This window comes from Grus americana, unplaced genomic scaffold (assembly GCF_028858705.1).
Source record: "Grus americana isolate bGruAme1 unplaced genomic scaffold, bGruAme1.mat H_38, whole genome shotgun sequence".
In the NCBI taxonomy this organism is placed as follows: Eukaryota; Metazoa; Chordata; class Aves; order Gruiformes; family Gruidae; genus Grus; species Grus americana.
In genome coordinates, this window is record NW_026561358.1 from 15,085 (window position 1) to 36,824 (window position 21,740).

General features: G+C 37.8%; 1 protein-coding gene across 1 annotated transcript in view; it reads left to right on the forward strand.

The window, feature by feature from the left end:
• Positions 1 to 21,740, forward strand: part of LOC129200306 (mucin-6-like) — a gene marked incomplete at its 5' end in the record, with an annotated part of 50,619 nt that overhangs the window by 11,515 nt on the left and 17,364 nt on the right. The window contains 22 exons of the mRNA XM_054811629.1: positions 524 to 646; positions 1,596 to 1,716; positions 2,583 to 2,721; positions 2,885 to 2,989; positions 3,347 to 3,419; positions 4,613 to 4,750; positions 5,617 to 5,778; positions 6,322 to 6,416; positions 7,043 to 7,175; positions 8,065 to 8,314; positions 9,417 to 9,469; positions 9,572 to 9,681; positions 10,463 to 10,614; positions 11,351 to 11,492; positions 11,929 to 12,039; positions 12,979 to 13,164; positions 13,609 to 13,848; positions 14,763 to 14,919; positions 15,644 to 15,787; positions 16,286 to 16,348; positions 19,152 to 19,328; positions 21,357 to 21,404. Coding sequence (XP_054667604.1) covers positions 524 to 646; positions 1,596 to 1,716; positions 2,583 to 2,721; positions 2,885 to 2,989; positions 3,347 to 3,419; positions 4,613 to 4,750; positions 5,617 to 5,778; positions 6,322 to 6,416; positions 7,043 to 7,175; positions 8,065 to 8,314; positions 9,417 to 9,469; positions 9,572 to 9,681; positions 10,463 to 10,614; positions 11,351 to 11,492; positions 11,929 to 12,039; positions 12,979 to 13,164; positions 13,609 to 13,848; positions 14,763 to 14,919; positions 15,644 to 15,787; positions 16,286 to 16,348; positions 19,152 to 19,328; positions 21,357 to 21,404 — 2,922 coding nt within the window. The remainder of the gene's footprint in view (positions 1 to 523; positions 647 to 1,595; positions 1,717 to 2,582; positions 2,722 to 2,884; positions 2,990 to 3,346; positions 3,420 to 4,612; positions 4,751 to 5,616; positions 5,779 to 6,321; positions 6,417 to 7,042; positions 7,176 to 8,064; positions 8,315 to 9,416; positions 9,470 to 9,571; positions 9,682 to 10,462; positions 10,615 to 11,350; positions 11,493 to 11,928; positions 12,040 to 12,978; positions 13,165 to 13,608; positions 13,849 to 14,762; positions 14,920 to 15,643; positions 15,788 to 16,285; positions 16,349 to 19,151; positions 19,329 to 21,356; positions 21,405 to 21,740) is intronic.

Sequence of the window (21,740 nt, forward strand, 5' to 3'; positions counted from 1 at the left end):
AGACTTTATTGTTTCTTTGTCAGCCCCATCTCTACCTACCTCTATTTTCCTACCTCACTTATTTTTACTCTTTCATATAATGAAAAATCTCTGCTTGAATTTATCACATAATAAAACATGTTCTGAGTTCCGTACATTAGAATTGCTAGGTAGCTGCATTCTGAAAAGCAGATAATGTTTGATAAGCAGGAACTATGCAGAAAATCAAGAATTATATTCTTTAAATCCTTCAAGTACTACAGAAAATCTGATTTGTGGTAGTTTATTAGGCTGCAATATAGCCTGTCTGCCATTCTTCAAGCCTCTGAGAGGAGTTTCTAATAAATAGGGCATGAAAAATTAATAAAAGCTAGAGTGAATATGATGGTAATGATGAATACTCAGATGATGAATTGAGTATTGAGGCAGGATAAAAGAAGGTTAGTGCCAGAAATCACAAGATCTTCTCCATCCTAGGTGGTAGATAAGATATTCTTTTATGTTTACACTTCAAAAATCTTAACATTTTAACTGTTTGTTGCAGCTGTGGGAAAATGTTCTGCTAACCAAATCTATGAGGAATGTGGTTCTCCATGTATTAAAACCTGTTCCAACCCAGAGTACAGCTGTTCCAGTCACTGTACCTATGGTTGCTTTTGTCCAGAAGGTATCATTTCTGTATTCATTATATCCTAAATGGCCCATACAAATGTTTTTGGCATATATCCAGTCAAGTGCAATAGACTTCTTAATAATGAACTGGCAGTGCATTTTAGGGCATTGCGCTGCTAGAATGCCATTTCTTGGGTAACATATCTAGTGTCTTGGACACTATTTGCAAGAACAGAGCTGTGAAAGCATTTTCCTCACAAGACCGTGATACGCGATGGTATAATTATATGCTCCCTGCTTAAAGTTCTGTACTATAATATACATTGACCAAGCTTCATTAATTTCCTATCCCAAACAGGTATCTAGCCTTTCAGTGCATCAGAGGTAGCATAACTCAGAGAAGTTCTGCAACATTATGGTCATTTTGTAAAATCCCCTTAAAATAGCTCTAGATCAACTTCCTACAAAAATTGTAATTATGACTATCATTTGCATCATTTCTTGAAATTTCAGAACTGAAATATCCTCCAAGGTTACTGTGATATGGGTACCTCACCATTTTATAGTAGTCAAAAATAATGTGTTGTGAGCTACATATTAAAAACTAGAATTAGTACTCTAGGAAATAGAATGTGTCCATTCTTCAAAATTCCCAACTTAATTAGAGTGTCATAGCAAAAAAAAAAAACCAAAACCTACCACCCCAAAACAAAACAAAATAAAATTCAAGCTTACTGTTATTTCAAATTAAGTTCAAATTTCAAATGGCGACAATTGTTTGCACTTTCCTGTAACAAAGTAGCCAAACACTGTTATCACTTGTAAAGAGTCAGTTTTGTTTTAGCTAAGAGAAAATGTCCTGCACGTTATATCTCTTAAGTTTGGGCACTGGCTGTGAAAGAATAGCATTCTCAAGCTAATTTTGGAAGGCATTCAAGCTATGATAGCTTTAGTGCTAAGTGAGGATACAGAAAAGTACTTATTTTGTTTGTCGTCTTTGGCAGGAACTGTTCTTGATGACATCTCAAAAAATCAAACATGTGTTCACATTAAGCAGTGTCCATGTGCACTGAATGGGAAAACATATGCTCCTGGTGAGACAATGAAAGCAGCATGCAGGACCTGGTGAGTAGCAACAAGTACTTTCATGAGAGGATGGAGAGTATCCTCACAAAGTGATTGGAAAATTTAGCCTAACTTTTCAGAGGGCAGCTGCAATGTGTCATTCCATCTCTGACATCACCTTCTTTGAGTGCCACAAGTCATACATTTGTAATTGAATATGTACATGTCTCATTTCCTGATTAATGTGTACAAATATAAATGCTCCTTCAGGCCACACAAAACAGTAGCATTTTTATCTCCCCTGTGACAGTGGAGGTAAAATTAGTACAAAACAAATATCCAGTGTTTACAGTTTCTTTCTGGCAATCTCAGTGTTTCTGATCACCAAATCTGTTTTGCAACAAAAAATAATTACTTAAGACAATATTTTTAAAATTTGGAATTTTTTTTTAAAAAAAAAGTGGAATAATTTTTTGTGCTACTTGTCTTCCTATCATAATTCTAATAAGTAAAATAAATGATAAATAATGGAATTTGAACCTCAGAACTTTTCATCATTAATACATTCAGAACAGTTTACTGACAATCCATATATGAGTTCAGCAACTTTGAATTAAGATGAACAACTTCAACTGACATACATAGACAAAGAAAATCAAAGCATAGAAAATATAAGGGGAAAAGTGATACAACAGATATCTTCCATTACTAGGAAGCAGCTGAGTTCTTAGAGCATGAAGAAAAGAAATTTCAAAACAGTGGAAATGAAAGTTCAGAATCTATATGTATGTTACACTGTGTTCACTAACCAATTCTGCATGTTGATCAGCTACAGCAAAACCTCCAGACAGGAGGATCAAATCCTCTGTTGATAGTAGTGCCTTAGTATGAGAATAACCTTACACAGAAATTCTTATTTTCCTCAGTAAATGTACGATGGGTCAATGGAACTGCAAAGACTTGCCCTGCCCTGGAAGGTGTTCACTGGAAGGAGGCTCCTTTGTTACCACATTTGATTCTAGATCATACAGGTTCCACGGGGTTTGCACTTACGTTCTTATGAAGGTAAATTCCTGCGGCCCAGAAACACACAATATCAAATGGATGTATTTTAGTCTGTCTTTGGTTTCCTATTGGAATACAAACTGAGGTCTTCCTATGATATACATTTATTCTACAAATCATTGTTATTCTGACACAGGCTTCCTTTTTCACTATTTTCCTCCAGAGTTCCAGCCTGCCACACAACGGAACCCTAATGGCTGTATATGAAAGGTCTGGTTATTCTCATTCTGAGACATCACTTAGTGCTGTAATTTACCTGTCTACAAAGGTAAGTATTCCCTTCACAGGTTCTATCCAGCATTTCAGTAACCAGATTAGCAAAATAAATACTTAAAGTCATTGCTAGTAGCCTAAACTGAAAAATTATGGGGAATAGATACTAAAGATATGTTCCAGTTGATGCATACACAGTAAAAATCTCAGTTGGAACTGAGAACATCAACTCAGGAAATGAGAGTATTTTCAAAGTGAAAAATGAAAGTAGTATGGAATAACAGGTAAGGAAAAGCTTGAATCAATCTTTTCCTGTTATATAGGTCATTGACAATGCAGTTGCTTAAGTTAAAGAACATAGAATACCATCAGTACAGATAATTGCTTCTGATTCCATGTCCTTTTCTTACAGGACAAAATTGTGATTTCTCAGAATGAACTCCTTACTGATGATGATGAACTTAAGCGGCTACCTTACAGATCAGGTAAACAAAAGGGAATATACTTATGTGGTGGGTTGATCCTGGCTGGATGCCAGGTGCCCACCAAAGCCGCTCTATCACTTCCCCTCCTCAACTGGACAGGGCAGAGAAAATAAAATGAAAGGCTCATGGGTTGAGAAAAGGACAGGAAGAGATCACTCACCAATTACCATCACAGGCAAAACAGACTCAATTTGAGAAAAAAAAAATTAGAGTAATGAAACATAAAACGAAATAGTAAAACACCTTCTCCTCACCCCTCCCTTCTTCATGGGCTTAACTTTACTCCCAGTTTTCTCTACCTCCTCCCCACAGTGGCACAGGGATATGGGGAATGGGGGTTGCGGTCAGTTCATCATTGTCTCTGCCGCTCCTTCCTCCTCACACTCTTCCCCTGCTCCAGCATGAGCTCCTCTCTCCATGGGTCCACAGGTCCTGCCAGGAGAGCCTGCTCCAGCACGGGCTTCCCATGAGGTCACAGCCTCCTTCAGGTGCATTCATCTGCTCTGGCGTGGGGTCCTCCATGAGCTGCAGATGGATATCTGCTCCACCATCAACCTCCATGGGCTGCACAGGGACAGCCTGCCTCACCATGGTCTTCTCCATGGGCTGCAGGGGAATCTCTGCTCTGGCGCATGGAGCACCTCCTGCCCCTCCTTCTTCACTGACCTAGGTGTCTGCAGAGTTGTTCCTCTCATATATTCTCACTCTTCTCTCTGGCTGTAGTAGTGCTGGGTTTTTTTCTCCTTCTTAACTATGTTATCCCAGAGGTGCTACCACCATCATTGATGGGCTCAGCCTTGGCCAGCAGCGGGTCCATCTTGGAGTTAGCTGGCATTGGCTCTGTCAGACATGGGGGAAGCTTCTAGCAGCTTCTCACAGAAGTTCCCCCTGTAGCCCCACCTCCTCCCCACTACCAAAACCTTGTCACGCAAACCAAATACAATGTAAAATCCAAATTACATTAAATGCCTGTTTTATACAACCCAGCATCTTTTCTCTTGCAATTGTCAATAGCAGAGGTTTTAGAGGAAGGTTAAAATCTTTCGCATTGCATCTGTCCCTCTGTGGAGAGTTGTGTGTGGAAGGAGAAGACTTGTAGACAGATTGCAAGAACATTTACATACGCATTAAAATCATTACTTTGCAATATCCTGTGTATCAAAATCTATTTCTAAATATCCTTGTTCTTTTAGGAGATATCACTATTTTCAGACAATCCTCAATATACATTCAAATGTATACAACCTTTGGGCTGGAACTTGTGGTTCAGACATCACCTGTGTTCCAGGCCTATGTGAAAGTTGGATCACAATTCAAAGGCAGAACCCTAGGTAAGAAATCTAGTCCCCATGTAAAGTAGAAAATGTAGGGAGTGTAATTTTGAAAGCTCAATACTCATCCTTTAAAGAATATATTTTCTTCTGTGGATATGAAGAAAAAAATAACAAAAATACCTGCACTGGAAACCTGATGTGCTAAGAATTTGTTTTTCACTAAAACTTTAAAATTAATCAAAGAAATTAGATGGGTGACATTTTTCATGTGTAATATAATACTGTTCTTCACATGTGTGTCTTTTTCAATTTGTGCTTTACTACACAATGAAGGGGCAACAAATTAGTCTGCGTAGTCTCTATATCTTGGAGCACGATTCTTTGAATGAAGTGCATGATCTCTGTAAACGCAATGAGCCTAAGAGCTTCTCAGCTGACAAGCACCAGATAGAGATGTTTATGTTTATTGCACAGCAACATTAGCCACAAAGGCATATCCTGCATTCTAATTATCTATGGGGAATTACAGAGAGGCTTCAGCTTTTAAAAAAGTCTAAATGTATATTCTTTGTCATTGCAGATTTTATATACAAAAGAAAATGTGTAACTGCAAAAATATTCATGGCCTTTTTCTTTTGCTTGATTTAAAACCACTGAAAAAGCCTTTTTTCTAAAAACAAGACAAAAACTTCTATATGAATTTGTCATTGTAAAGAAGTGAACAATCTTAACTTGAGAAGGTGGAGGCTCAGTGAATGAATTTGTACATAATCAAAATTCTCTGGTTACTTGACCTATAGTATTCATTGACACTCCATGCAGAACTTTTGAATCAGTTTTCTCACTATTAGAGACTGAAACATAGACCATTGTGTACACATTCTTTAATTTTCAGCCATCCCTTTCATTTCTGATGTGATTAGGTTTGTGTGGCAATTACAATGGAGACACTACAGATGACTTCTTGACTAGCATGGATATCACTGAAGGGACAGCCTCCCTGTTTGTAGATTCCTGGAGGGCAGGAAATTGCCATCCTGCTTTAGAAAGAGAAACTGACCCTTGCGCTTTGAGTCAACTGAACAGTAAGTAGATGATCCCATTGTAACTGATCTCTCCAGCTAGCTTTGACACTTCCATAAACCCTTACCAGGGGAATGAGAGAGTTTGAGAGAAGCAGAGTGTGAAACAATTGAACATCACAAATTCTATCACCAAAACATTTCTGATTTCTAGAATACATATCTAGTGAAAGCTTATCAGATCCCATTCTAGAGACCTGGGATTGAGATGATAAATGAGAGATTTTTGGTGATATTTCCAGTGAAACTGCAATGTCCATGGCACTGTGACTGAAATACAAGCTTTGCCTTCTCTATTGCTATTGGTCTTAAGGAAAAAAAAGGCAAAAAAAAAAAAAAAGAAAAAAAAAAAGCCCTACTGAACTGTTTGAACAAAAATATAGTCTGCAAGCTCACAAGCTAAGAAGTTGCCTTTTTGTTTAATCCATCATTGCCAAAAGCTCAGCTAGAGTAGTGTGTCCAGGGTTTTTTTCATTTATTTTTCTTTTTTTTTTTTTTATTTTTCCTAACTTTCTCTGTTTAATGTCCATGATTTTCTCTCATTAGAAATATCTGCTGAGACTCATTGCTCCATTATTACCAAGAAGGGTACAGTGTTCGAGAAATGCCATGCTGTGGTGAACCCTATTCCTTTCTACAAGGTAGGAAATTATGATAGACAGTGTACAGAGGGAGTTCAAATATGGACCATATGGAGCAACCCACTCATTTGGATCAGCAATACATAGAAGCTAAGGAAAAAGTGTATTTTTGCAAATTACGTCTCCACCACACTAAAAGTCTGTTTGTTCATAGGCACCAGTCCCATCCCTATGAATCAGAACGTATTTTTACTCGTACTGCAGTTCTCCATGTCAACAACTTTATGCAATGTATTGATTTTCCCAAGTGCATATTTGAGCTCATTATATTTGCTAATCTCCACAAAACATTAAAAATGAAAAGCAACAGATAAACATAAGCATTTTTAAAGTACTAAGTATATTTTATTCATTTCAATCAGGCAATTAATCTGATCTTTTTCATTAGTTTTAGTTATGCAATAATAGGTATTTTGCATGACTTCTGCAATTCAGCGTAGAATCATTTACGTTGGAAAAGACCTTTAAGATCATCAAGTCCAACCGTAAACCTAACACTGCCAAATCCACCACTAAACCATGTCCCTGAGCACCACATCTACGTGACTTTTAAATGCCACCAGGGTTTAGCACTTCCAAATGTCTGCTCCCCAGTAACAGAGTACTCTCCATGTATTGGGTTTCAGAGATGTGTCTACCAAGCCTGTAATTACGAAGAGACCTTTCCTTATATTTGTTCTGCTCTGGGATCATATGCACGAACATGCAGTTCAATGGGTTTAATCCTTGAGAACTGGAGAAACAGTATGGACAATTGTAGTAAGTAACTGAACCAACTTTTAATAGTCTACCACCAGATGATGCATGCATACAGGTCTATCTGTTTCCATTTAGAATATTCCCATGTTTGATTCACCTATGATAAAACTGAATAAGAGCCAGAACATATTTTAAAACTACTTGTCAGTCATTAGAAAATAACTAGTTGTTACTCAAGTAGGCCAACGAGCAGGTATAAAACCCATATTCCCAGGAGCTGCTGACTTTACAGATGTGTCATAACACAACAAAAAACTTAAAAGGTAAAGCATCTTAAGAGTAATGAGGAAAGTAGTGGACAGAAAGAAGAGGAAAGCAGAAATGAGATAACAGATATCCAACTTTTGAATACCCTCCTAGTCTGTTTCAGAAAAGGATTGTTATTTTAAGACTACATGAAAAAGATTAGTCATATGCTTTAAGGTGAGCATGTGGATGCTTCCAAGACTTGATAATTAAGTGATGAAATAAGATAAATAAAGCTATACTGTACCATAAGATGAGAAAGAACTAGGAAAAAGTCTGGTTACAGATGTAATTTTGCTATTATGCGACTTAGACACAGGCACAGGTTGCACAATTACTCAAAAATACATTGGTATTTCTGCAAAGAAGCTTCTCTGCATTATTTTATTCCAAGATACACAAAGAAGCAATAAGATATTTAACCTTCATAAAACCTCCAAACACCTACATAGTTGGTGTTAAGCTCTGATCTGCAATATTTTTTGCTAGAACTCCACATCCATAGGAAGAGAGGCAATAGGAAGCATTAAGCATTGAAGCTGTTGACACAATATATGCAGCACATCATGAGCAGTTATCTTTCACAAGGAAAAGGGTAAGTAAAAGAAGTTTAACATACATGTACTCTTGTCTTGTTTTACAGCCGTTACTTGTACTGGCAATCAAACATTCAGCTACAGCAGTCAGGCATGTGACAGGACATGCTTGTCACTCTCCAACCGAGCCCTGGAATGTCATCCAACTGACATCCCTACTGAAGGCTGCAATTGTCCTAAAGGAACGTATTTGAACCACAAGAATGAGTGTGTTCGTAAATCATATTGTCCCTGCTATTTAGAAGATAGAAAGTACATCTTGCCTGACCAGTCAATAATAACTGGCGGGATTACCTGGTAAGACTGGCAAAGATTAACAAACTGAAAATGGAGACAAGGGGTCTTCATGTGTCTCTGTTGAGGGTTAATGGTAGTAAGCAGCTAAGCACCACAAAGCTGTTTGTTCACTCCACTTCAGCTGGATGCAGAAGAGAATCAGAAGGGCAAAAGCAAGAAAATTCATGGGTCGAGATAAAGACAGTTTAATAACTTACTTTATTACTAGTAAGCAAAAATTAGCTTATTTAATAAGCAAAGCAGCACACGCAATCAAAGCTAAGGAACAAATTGTTTCACTACTTCCTGTCAGCAGGCAAATGTTTAGACATTTTCAGGAAACCATGACTTTGTCATCCATTATGGTTACTTGAGAAAACAAATGCCATAACTCTGAACATCTCTCCTTCCTCCTTCTTTACCTGAGCTTTTATTGCTGAGCATGATGTCATATGGTATGGGATATCCCTTTCATCAGTTCAGGTCAGCTGTACTGGTTGTATGCCCTCCCAGCTGCTTGTGCACTTCCAGCTTACTCGCTGGTGAGGCAGCATGAGAAGCAGAGACAGCCTTGACACTGTTCAGCAACAGCTAAAACAATGTCATGCTACCAACACTGTTTCAGTCACAAATCCAAAACATACACCATCAAGTTACTATGAAGAAAATTAACTCCATTCCAGCTAAAACCAGTACAGTCTCCTTTATTTTTAATACAAAAGGTTTATTTTTTAAGACATCTTTTTTGCCTTTTCCTAAAATGCAAATATTCTTAAATGAACAAAAAGTTTTTTACTTACCTTAAGCTTAGAAATGTTAAGGAAAAAAATAGAAAATAATGGGTAAGATCTGATTATTCCTAGTAGGAGATTTTGTCAACAGCACCTGGACAGCTATATGCAAACCTCAACCTTCACTTTCAAAACTGATGTTACTGTATACTATGAAAAGTAAAGAGAAGCAAGTTGACTCATGTTCCATTTTGAAGGATGGATAGGAGCTAGTAACATAAATGAAATATTTCCAATGGTGAGAAACATAAAGCCATTTTGCAAAAAATTACAATTTCTTTCTTAGGAGAAAATTGCATGAAATTCCTTTTTTTTTCCCCCCTTTTCCCTAGCTACTGCGTTAATGGGAGGCTAAGTTGCACAGGCAAACCTCAAAATCCTGCAGGTATGGGTCTGATATGGTTTATTTAGAAACATATTCTTTTCCCCTCTGTTGTAAAATTGCTGCTTCACAATCTCTCCAATGTTTGGTTTTCTTTCTTCCTAGAAAGCTGCAAAGCTCCTAAGAAATATGTATCATGTTCTGACAGTTTAGAAAACAAGTATGGAGCCGCATGTGCCCGTACCTGTCAGATGCTGGCTACTGGAATTGAATGTGTGAGTTTCACAGCTCTGGGATATTTATCCTCTTAAGAGAGGAAGAATGTTCCAGTTCACTTAGAACTTGACTACGTTCCTTCTAGTGAAATGAAAGATATTTCTTCTAACATGATACAGTTAAACATCAGACTTCTTTGCACAGACTGTGGACACTAAAAATTTACGTATATTCAAGAAGTTATTGAAGGAATTAAAGTGCATGAATTAATGAATTAAATTCTATTAAATGAATAGAATAAATATCCATTAAGGATTCTTAACTACATGGCTATTACCTCTGGCTCAGGTACTCCATAAGGTGCACATAACTTGAAACTGATAGAACATGTGGTTTATGCTTCCTGTTCTATTCTTTACAAACTATCTGCTGCTGATGTTCACAGGATGCAGGATACTTAGGCTAGGTGGACTTCTGGTCTGTCCTGATAGGTTTTTTGTTATGCCTTTATATTAAGGAAACAGACTAATTGGAAGAATTTTAATAAGCTTCCTTGATATAAAGAAACTTCTGTTGTACTCTGTCCGAAAGATTGGTAGCAATGAAAGAAATTTTTCAGAGTCTTTAAGTATGTTTAATATCTCACACAACAGCTATATCTTACAACTTCAGTGAAACTAGTTCAATTGACTAGTGTATTGACTTGTACAAGGAAAATCACAAATCTGAAATCAAGTCAAAACTAGAACTTAGCACAGGTTCACTCTGCACACCGTTCACATACAAGATAAAACACATCTTACACTTCTTCTCATTTTGCAATCTGTTGGTATTTACCAGATACCCACTAAGTGTGAATCAGGCTGTGTCTGTGCTGATGGGCTGTATGAAAATCTCGATGGCAGGTGTGTTCCAGCTGAGGAATGTCCATGTGAATATGGTGGTCTTGCTTATGGAAAAGGTGAACAGATCCAAACTGAATGTGAGATGTGGTAAGAATCACAGTTCTCCATTGCCGAACATCTATTTCACTAAACTGTACAACTACATAACAAGTATTTATTTGACAGGACAGTAGGAAATGGCAACAGCCGAACAGAAGGAATACAGTGACAAAGCACAGAGGTGATAAGCAGAAGCTTAACATTTGACAATATATATGTATAGATAAGAGAGTCATGGTACCAGCTTGAGGGATAATTTCTGCCATATACATATCCAGGAATAAGGGCATCCAGTAGGGCCTGTAACTGTAAACTACGTACGGTCAAGGATTAACAGCTCCACCTAAATAAAGATGAGGGCAAAATCTTCCTTCTTTTCTGTAGATAAAAGCAATGGCCCCAAAAGATTGTTTCTATTGCTTTAGCAGCATTTTCAAAGTACTTTGTTCCCTTTCCAGTTACTAAACTAGTATTAAAAAAACCACCACCACTCCCGCAACTACACAGAACAGTGAAATCTGTTCTTATTAAGAGCAAAAATAAATGAGTTTTATATTCTTTCTTTCATGAAAAAAGAAAGCAAAAATTACTTAAGATTTCTTCTTTGTCATGAATTAATTTTCTAGGCAGTCCATAACTTTTTGTTATGGTTCTTACATTAATTGTAACTTAGTCACAGTCAATTAAATGCACATCTTACATACAAAAGTGCATATATATAAAAGGAAGCGGTTAAGGTGGCATTTCTTTGAAGTCTGAGTATGGTTTCTCTTCTCACTCCCAGCACTTGCACAAAAGGCAAATGGAAATGTGTTCAGAAATCAAAGTGTTCCTCAACGTGTAATCTGTATGGAGAAGGCCACATCACCACTTTTGATGGACAGCGTTTTGTGTTTGATGGCAACTGTGAATACATACTAGCTATGGTAATCTGCCTCTTACTGCTCATTTTGGCAGTATCTTAGCATCAAGAAATAGCTTGATTTAAATGGCTAATGAAAGTATCCTAGGATGCACCTATAACCACTAGAGCACTTTGAGTCTTTATAAACACTATGTGTTTTTATATTTTTTGCTTATTTCAATACTTAAGATGAAAAGACTTTACTTGTCAAAACACAGATTTTTCGTGCAATTACAACCAATTTTAGACTTAATAACATAAATAACTATAATATAATAACTATGTCTTTTAGGGAAGTGATGTCAATTTGACTACCATATCAGAGGTCATTACCTCCCAAAACAGGCAGAATCAGAGTCATGACATGACATGACAGAGTCATGTTTTCAGTTGGAAGACTCCAGACACAGTATCTATTGGGGGTTTGTGCTTTTTGTGGTTTGTTTTGGTTTTTTTAGGATGGCTGCAGTGTTAATAGACCTGTTTCTTCTTTCAAAATTGTTACTGAGAACGTCATCTGTGGGAAATCAGGGGTTACATGCTCCAGATCCATCAGCATTTACCTTGGGGTAAGGTCTTCATTCTGCTGTTATCCAACTGAATAGCTATTTTAAGCCCACATTTGCTTCCCTTTTGGAAGCTTTAGCTTCTTTGTCTTTGAATTGATATCTTGTAAGCAAAATTATTTGCTAAACTTAGAGCTTCAGTTTTAGAAGGAATTGCCATCAGTTGTTTTTTCAACTCTCATGTCAATGTTTTAGTCCCCAAATTTCTTGCCTATGTCGAAGTCATACAATTTTGAACTTTACTGACTCAGCAGTGAATTGCTTTGTCAAAAGATACTGATTCTCCCACACTCAGCTTGGTGTCATCTGCAAACTTTTTGAGTGTGTGCTTGATCCCACTGTCTATGTCATTGATGAAGATATTAAACAGTACTGGTCCCAATAAGGACCCCTGAGGGACACCATTTGTCACTGATCTCCATCCGAACATTGAGCCGTTGACCACTACTTTCTGGATTCAGAGAGATGGATGTTGTAGGGGACCATGTCAAAGGCCTTACAGAAGTCCACATAGATGACAGCTGTAGCTCTTCCCTTGTCCACTGATGTAGTCACTCCATCACAGAAAGGCCACTAGATTGGTCAGGCAAGACTTGCCCTTGATGAAGCCATACTGGCTGTCTCAATTCACCTCCCTGTCCTCCATGTGCCTTAACACAGTTTCTAGGAGGATCTGTTCCATGATCTTCCCAGGCACAGAGGTAAGGCTGATAGGTCAGTAGTTCCCAGGGTCCTCCTTTCTACCTTTTTTTAAAATGGGTGCAATGATTCCTTTTTTCCAGTCTCTAGGGACTTCACCTGACTGCCATGACTTTTCAAAAATAAGTAGGAATGTCAAGACATTCTGTAGTAGGACAGCATCTGATCTTCAGCAATGTGACACAGTGTAAGGAAAATACTGAGACTTGACAAGTTATAACATCCGGATAAATTTTCTTCCAGAATTTGACATTCATACTGCGAGATGAAACCTTCACTATTTCTGGGGAAAATCCTGGAGTACGATATAATGTGAAAAAGAATGCCCTTCACCTGATGTTTGATATCATTATCCCAGGAAAATACAACATGACTCTTATCTGGAATAAGCACATGAACTTCTTCATCAAGATCTCCAGAGAAACACAGGTATTGCAGAATAACTTCCTCAGTAAACTGTCCTTCCATTCAGATTGAACTGCACATTTGATGACGGCTGCCTTGACTCTCTATGATGGCAACAGTTTTTCAGAAGTGCTACTAGCAATTCACTTTCATCATTTTCTCCAAAACAGCAGAGATTTTCACTAGAGGCTGATTTTTAAGTGATTACCATACTGCATTCAGGAAATTTTTATGCTAAGTGCTTGTATTTTATCCAACTGCATGGTTTGATCTCTAAATAATGACAGTTTACAGTTTAGAGGACAAACACATTCATCCACTGATGAAAAGAACCTCATGCACAAGAGACTAAGAATGTATGAGAGAGTATTTGTAGATCACATTCACTACTAAAGCACAGGAAACTGTCAGTAATCAAAAGGGAAGGCAAGTAATTGTAATTTGCTGAACTGATTTCATTTAATCTAGGAAACTATTTGCGGTTTGTGTGGGAACTATAATGGCAATATGAAGGATGATTTTGAAACTCGAAGCAAGTATGTGGCATCAAATGAATTTGAATTTGTCAATTCTTGGAAAGAGAATCCTCTCTGTGGGGATGTATACTTTGTAGTGGACCCCTGTAGCAAGAACCCATATCGTAAAGCATGGGCAGAAAAGACATGTTCCATCATCAACAGCCAAGTCTTTTCTGCCTGTCACAATAAGGTAAGAATTGATTTGACCTTTTTATTTATAGGCATAATCTGTGTTCTTCCAAAATGCTCACACTCCAACACTTGATTTTCTCTTCCCCAAACTGTTTTAATTAAATATATATAAAATGTTTTATGGCTCTCATTTACGTTAATCTTCATCATTTCTTATTTGCATTCCACCAGCCCTTTTGTAAGCACAGAAGCTAAGTATGGCATTAACTGATTAGTTTAGAACATCAGGGTGAAAAAAAATGAAGACTTAAGTCACAAATCAGTCTGTTGATGATGTCTGATACTAATCAATGCACTGTTTACTCTTCTGAAACCATTTAGCCTTTGTTAGAAAAACAAACTTAAGAAAAGCCTGAAAACACTTGTTCTCATCAGTAAATCAACAGCATTACTTAGAAGATGCAGATCAGCCCAAGAGCGAGATATCATCAACCCTCCTATTTGTTTTAAGTTGCCCACATTGTGGAAATGAAAGTATCACAAGGCTCATCAGAACTAGGCCCTCTGAAGGAAAATCTCCATTTTCAGGAGGTGAAAGCAAGTGAGAAATGTGGATAATGCTGCAGTGCTCATGCATATCCATGGAGGATATACAGCTGACAAACTTAGACGCTTGTGCCTGAATGGTTGTGGAGGTTTTGAGTTTTGTTTAGCTGACTGTACATGATATGTTCAGGACTAGTATGAATTTAGAAATGCATATGTGGCAAAACATCATCAGTTTCTATTGTTGATTCTACGTTCTTGCTAAAGAGATTTGTATGAAGTGGGATTGTAATTGCTTTGACAAATGTTAAGAGGAAATACTAGTTACTGTCACTTAATGGAACATGTATTGTTTAGCCCAGGGAAAAACACCTTAATAGGCACAAAAGAACCCTAGAAAATTCATTACTTCATTTTCCAATGCAGGTGAATCGTATGCCCTATTATGAGGCCTGCGTTCGAGACTCTTGTGGTTGTGACATTGGAGGGGACTGTGAATGCATGTGTGATGCCATTGCAGTATATGCCATGGCATGCTTAGATAAAGGTATCTGCATTGACTGGAGGACCCCTGAGTTCTGTCGTAAGTTTCTTTCAGCTCTCTTTAAACAGGTTTAAGAGATAAAGTTAAGGTAATTGCTTAGTAAGCACCTCTTAAGTTGCATTTTCTCTCTGGGCAAATAGTTGACTTCAGTCACTTGGGTTTTGAAATCTATAGTTTTCATTTGTGCTAAATTAACCAAAATACTATATCTCTCTTTACCATGGAGTAATGAGAGAGAAAATAGTGTGGCCACAGAAGGCAGACTGTTTCTTCTGCTGACACTGTATGGTGAACTGTCAGTTTGTCAGCAGAGGGAGTATGAAATTATTTTAAAAATATGTTTCATTTTAGCTATGATGAAATCACCTTCTGAGTGGATGTCAAGGAAATAAAGACAGCTGTGTTGACTGGAACACTGTAAAACAGGAAAAAGATATCAAGGTGTTCCAGGACACCATATATGGAAGGAAAAAGAGGATGAGTGTGTTACAAATGAATGCTAGTTATCATCTTTGATGGTTTCTTTTCAACATTTATCTATACTATGCTTTAAAAATTGTGGAAATGCCTGCATACTGCATTTGCAAAAAAGAAACTGACTTCACTGAAGCATAAATTTGAATTTACATCAGAAGCTAATAACTTCAGTGACAAATTCTTTTATTCAAACTGTTTATTAATTTTGTCCTCCCCTTAGACCTTTGAAAATAAAATGCCTTTAATTTGAAAAATTCTGATGTTTCTCTCGCTTTGCCTTTTTTAGCTGTCTATTGTGAGTATTACAATTCTCATAAAAAAACAGGAAGTGATGATGCTTATTCCTATGGCTACAACAATGACAACTGCACCTGGCATTACAGGCCTTGTAATTGTCCAAATCAAAACTTCAAATATGTCAACATTGAAGGTAATAAGCTATACTAGTGTAAACCAGGAAACAGTAACATAGTAGTTATTTTCAATGCTGTTTCTTAAATCAGTCATACCACATTTAAATAATGGTATTCTAATTGATGCTATTTTTGAAGCAGTTTTGCTGACCTTTACCTTAACACTACTGCTTTACATACATAATCAATTCAGTAGCTGTACTACATCTAGCTTTATATTGAGCTCAGACTATCTTGAGGAGAAATGCTAACTTGCACCAAATCAAAAGAATACATGAGGAGAGAGCAGTTAATATTTTTATTAGACAAATGGATATAGTTGGAGAAACCAAAAAAATTGCAACATAGGCAGACCCTTCTCTGAGGATGACATTGGAAATGCTTACCTGAATAGATGATGTTGCAATTGATACAATTTTTTAATAACGGAAATGTAAGATATTAATTATAAATAATACAAATTAAATGCTGTTCTCTGAGAAATGTAAAACAAACTTCTCTTCCCCTTTCTTCAGGTTGTTACAACTGTTCTCATGATGAATACTTTGACCATGAGAAGGAAAGATGCATGCCATGTGGTAAGCAGCAACCTATATACTCATTCTCTTTCTCTACAGTAACTGGAAAACAATACTAACACATTTGTATATTCTCAAAGAAGGTATTTTTCCTAGTACCTCTCAATTAATGAGCATTCATTCAAACATAAATTTCCTTCAAAAAACCCTATTAGTGTACTGCTAGTATGTCAAACTTCTGTCTGTAAATAAAGGAATGAAAAGAACTAATTAAAAGAAAGATTAGGGTAGGGAATGCTATAATACTAAAGCTGGATGACCCTGACTGGTTTTAGTTAGCAACATGAAAAGTTATGTTAATTGTACGAGTACTTTTGAAAATGTGAGTCTTCCTGAAAGTGTATTGGTGTTCTGATTTGTGTCAGGGGCTGTCCCAGCAGAGCTGTGGGTCTCAGATATATTCAACACCTTTCATAAAAGAAGCAAACATATAGAATAGGATCAGACCTAGCTAAGGGACTCTCTTTTTCGAGACTGTTTTTTTTTAAAAAAAAAAAAACAACTTATTTTAACTTAAGGTTTATTACTATATGGTTTACTTCTATGAAAACATCTTATTAAATAATGTTTTGGACTAACTCTAGCTGCATAGTTTGGGTTTCCATGCAGAAGTAAAAAATCTGAAGGACAATTTTTTCTCATATCACAGAATTCTAACCTGTGTAACCAGGATCTCAGCTAGTGATCTCATTTACATAGAAAAAACATGTTGCCATTATCCCTAAAAAGTGAGGTGCCCTTAGGCATAAAAATCATAAGAAAGGTAGCAAAAACTTACTTGTGTTCATTATTATTATGAGATGTATCGATTTCTTTGTCATTGTTTAAGTTCTTTGATGTGAAGTTTACCACTGAAATATGCAATATTAAGCATTTTCAAGACTATCCCGCTATGTAACACAATCCTTTGAATCCAATCTGCAATTTGCCTTATCTGGAATATTTTAATATGCTTTCATTCATAAACTTAACCTGTTCTACCTTCACACAACAGGAGATAGTACCAAACCTAAAACATCTTCACCTTCAATAGGTTAGTTCATGTAGTTGACTAAACTAGTACTTACACATTGATATATGTCCTGGTATGCGTTTGAGATAAGCAGTATCCTTTTTTGCATGATATAGTGGTGTCAGTTTCACATTCATAAGATGCAATGATGAAAAATAACTTGGTACTATAATTATAACGAAATTTTCCCCAGAAATATTTGCTGGACATCTTAAGAAAAAAATTACTGAGAGAACAGTGTTTGCGGAGCATACTTAGGCACATCCAGGTATCAGTAATGAAATAACTGTTAGTGAATAAGGACTTCTGTCTCGTCTCTGATGGACAGTGGGATTGAGTGCACTCTCAGCACATTTGCAGACCAAGCCAAGTAGTGCGTTTGACATGCCTGAGGGATGAGATACCATTCAGAGGGGCCTGGACAAGCTCAAGAAGTGGGCCCATGTGAACCTCACAAGGTTCAACAACGCCAAGTGCAAGGTCCTGCAGCTGAGTTGGGGTAACCCCTAGTATCAGTACAGGCTGGGGGATGAAGGGATTGAGAGCAGCCCTGTGGAGAAGGACTTGGGTGTACTGGTAGATGAAAAGCTGGACATGACCTGGCAATGCATGCTCACAGACAAGAAAGCCAACTGTATCCTGGGCTGCATCAAAAGAAACGTGGACCAGCAGGTCAAGGGAGGTGATTCTCCCCCTCTACTCTGCTCTGGTGGGACCCCACCTGGAGTACTGCGTCCAGCTCTTGAGCCCTCAGCACAGGAAAGACATGGACCTGTTGGAGCAGGTCCAGAGGAGGGCCACGAAGATGATCAGAGGGATGGAACACCTCTTCTATGAGGACAGGCTGAGAGAGTTGGGGTTGTACAGCCTGGAGAAGAGAAGGCTCTGGGAGACCTTATTGTGGCCTTTCAATACTTAAAGGGGCCTTATAAGAAAGATGGGGACAGGCTTTTTAGTAGGGCCTGTAGCAATAGGACAAGGGGCAGTGGTTTTAAACTAAGAGAGGGTAGATTCAGCCTAGATGTAAGGAAGAAATGTTTTACAATGAGGGTGGTGAAGCAGTGGAAGAGGTTGCCCAGAGAGGTGGTGATGCCTGATCCCTGGAAACGTCCAAGGTCAGGCTGACAAGGCTTTGAGCAACCTGATCTAGTTGAAGATATCCCTGCTCATTGCAGGGCGGTTGGACTAGATGAACTTTAAAGGTCTCTTCCAACCCAAACCATTCTATGATTCTATGATGTACGATATCTCACAAAAATTTCGCCACAGTTCTTAGTGGTGCCTGGCCATATAAAACTTTAACAATTTAAAAAGATCTTCATGGAAACATGTGACTGAGTATACCAAACTCCTATAGCCTGATCCTGGAAAGTGATCTGTATATACTGATCTTAAATTTGTTAGAAATTCCATTAATTTCCCTGAAGACAGATGGTATTGGGAAAATGTGATACTGTCAGCTGTGTGAATAATAAAACACAATTCCATCTCTGCTGCTATGCACAAGTATTTATGCCAAATTTACTTTAAAGTGATGAAGAAAAAAATATAAAGCTTCTGCAAGAATTCCTGTTTAATGTATTCACTGCACATAATAGCAAAGGAATAGATGATAATTTCTCTCAAATGTTTCATCTAAAAGGTAATGGGTTTTAAATGTAGCTACTACTAAGAGTTATTAAGACAGTGTTTTTACTTCAAAAATATTTTTCAATTTATATAGGTATATTATAAATAGATTACCAAGAACTATTTCTTACCCTTTAATTTTGATTTTTTTTTTCCTCTTAGTAACAACAGTGCAGCCTAAAGTAACAAGCAGCTCTATGACAAGTACCCTGCCAACAATACCTAGTATTTCTTCTGCTGCTACTATATCAACTGGGACTACAAATCCAACAGTAACCTCAAAAATTACAGTTTCAGGAACATCAGCATCACCTCTTGTCACAATAAAGTCAACAACTGGTAGGTTTTTAATGTTACTCTCTAAAATATATTATAGTAAACCCACTCTATACCTAGTTGAGATACCACTCTACTAGGAAATCATGAAGTAGGCAAAGCAGGCTTCCAGAAAGGATTTCAGAAGTGTAGATTGAAATGCATGGAACGAGAAAGGATATAGACACTAGGTTAAAAATACAACCAAAAATCACTTGACTCATCTGAGAAGCACATAAGAAGTTCTATAAGCAGTGAGCCAGCTCAGCTCCAGATGGATTTATTAGCTCCACTTCAGCCTCTTTTCCACAACTGGTTCAATTACGCAGTCATATTCAAGGAGCACCCAACCTATTAACTCTGAATAACAAGCAGGCTCCAAAGCAGAATCACACAGGTATCAGTGCAGCAGCTTTGCCTAGTATTCTAGAGTTCTGCTCTCAGGAGGATGGCTCCTCCAATATAAATAACTTTCTAATTCTATGGGGTTTGGAGACTTGTAACAACATGTAGCTTCCCATCAACCTGTATTTCAACTAATAAGCCATCCTGGACCAAGGCTATCAGGGAAAGAAGAGTTAAAAAGAGGTCCAACAGGAGTCAAAACACAACTTCAAAGACTGCCACTGTGACAGGTGATTTGTGCACTGGGACACATAGTATAGTCCTATAGTATGTCCTATAGTATAGTCCTATAGTATGACATTATCTAGCTTTGTAATAAATATTACTGAAAGCTGAAACTGTGGCTGATTTGGTATATAAGAATAGCCAGTGAAACTGTCATTTGGGAAGAGCCCATACAGTCTTCAGCAATAAGTGACAACAAAGCTAACTGCTTAGAAACAATATATAAAAACATAGTCTAATACAGGAAAAATACAGAAAATGAGAAGAAGGATATTAGACAATAGAAAACAAATATAAGTAGAAGAAGATTTGGCAAACTTATGAGAACATGAATACAAATGATTACACAGAAAATATTCAGAAGATCAAGGGTGAAAACTGGGTATCTGGAATATGGGTAACTTCTTCATAATTTATGTATTTTTAATTATTTGATGAATTGATTACTCACATCATATTATTTACCTTTATTCCAAAAGAACATACAACATCAATTTTTACCACACCAAACATGACTACAACCATCACTACCCCTTCCATAACTACCTCAACAAAAAGAATCATGACCACTAAAACAAAGCCTACACCTGTTGCTTCATCAACCGCTGCTTTAACAGAGACGGAAAAAGTAAGGTTCACCGCACCACCCTTCAAGACCATTATCAAAAAGGAAACGACAACCACCTCAATACCTACTCAAACCACATCTCAGATCACAACTTCCAGCAAGCCTAAACTAACAACAGTAGGTAAATACCACTTTTTGATATCTGCCAGATGAAGCATCACTCACAAGACACCTGTCAATGTATTCCTTATAAAAAAACCCAAGCATTCTTACAAGTTGTCTTAACATTGCAAATAGATGGGAAAGGGCATGGACAAGTGAATGTGTCTTGCCAATGGAGCAAGCATCTGACACCCCAATATCATCTTAAACCTAATATTTCTCTTCGAGGCCATACTTTACACTTTCTCCAAATTTAGGCAAATCTCTCTATGCTTCAAAATAACTTATTGAAAACTAACAAATGGCAGAATATGTGTTCCCCCTAGCCATTGTAACAATTTTTCCCCCAAAATTAATATTAAGAAAGGAAATTACACTTCAGGATGTCAGGTACTCCATACGCCAATGAGGACAGTCTCCTCTGAGGTTGTATGACAACGTGAGTTACTAGGTTAGCAACCGACACCAGAGGCTGGGATAGTGTGCAGGGGGAAGTCTACTGTAGTGGGAGGGCAGGCGTACACTCTCTCCCAGTACATGCGTCTCCCACAAAGTACTGCTGGGGTGCACATATCTGGGTTTTCTTGTGCCAGCAATCGCAGCTTCCTCCAAGGAAGTATCACAACCCACTTTAACTAGAAGCCTTACTAGCTCCCAACCATTACTAATACCTGTTCTTCCTTACTTTCCAGAGAGTGAGGGAACCCGAGCAACCACTCTGCACCACCAAGTCCCAGTAGGTGAGTAAGAGGGAGCGGAAAGATGCCCTTAGCCTAAGACACCACTTCACTTAATACAGCTTTCCCAGAGGATGTCCTTGCCCAGTCTGGAATGCCTTGGAGGGGAGACATGCACGTTCAGAGAGGCTCTTCCTCCCTCAGAGGCTCCAGGAAGAGGCAGGGGGTGCTGAATTGTCAGAGAGCACCCTTCAGGCCCAGTTCTTGCCCCATATTTTTTGGGAGGGGAGCCATCGGCCCATTTCTCCCTCTTGCCCAGTAAAACTTAGTGAGATCCAGTCCTGCCTTTCTTACCCCCTATACCCTGGGGGCTTCTGCCTGGAAATTGTCCACCTCCTT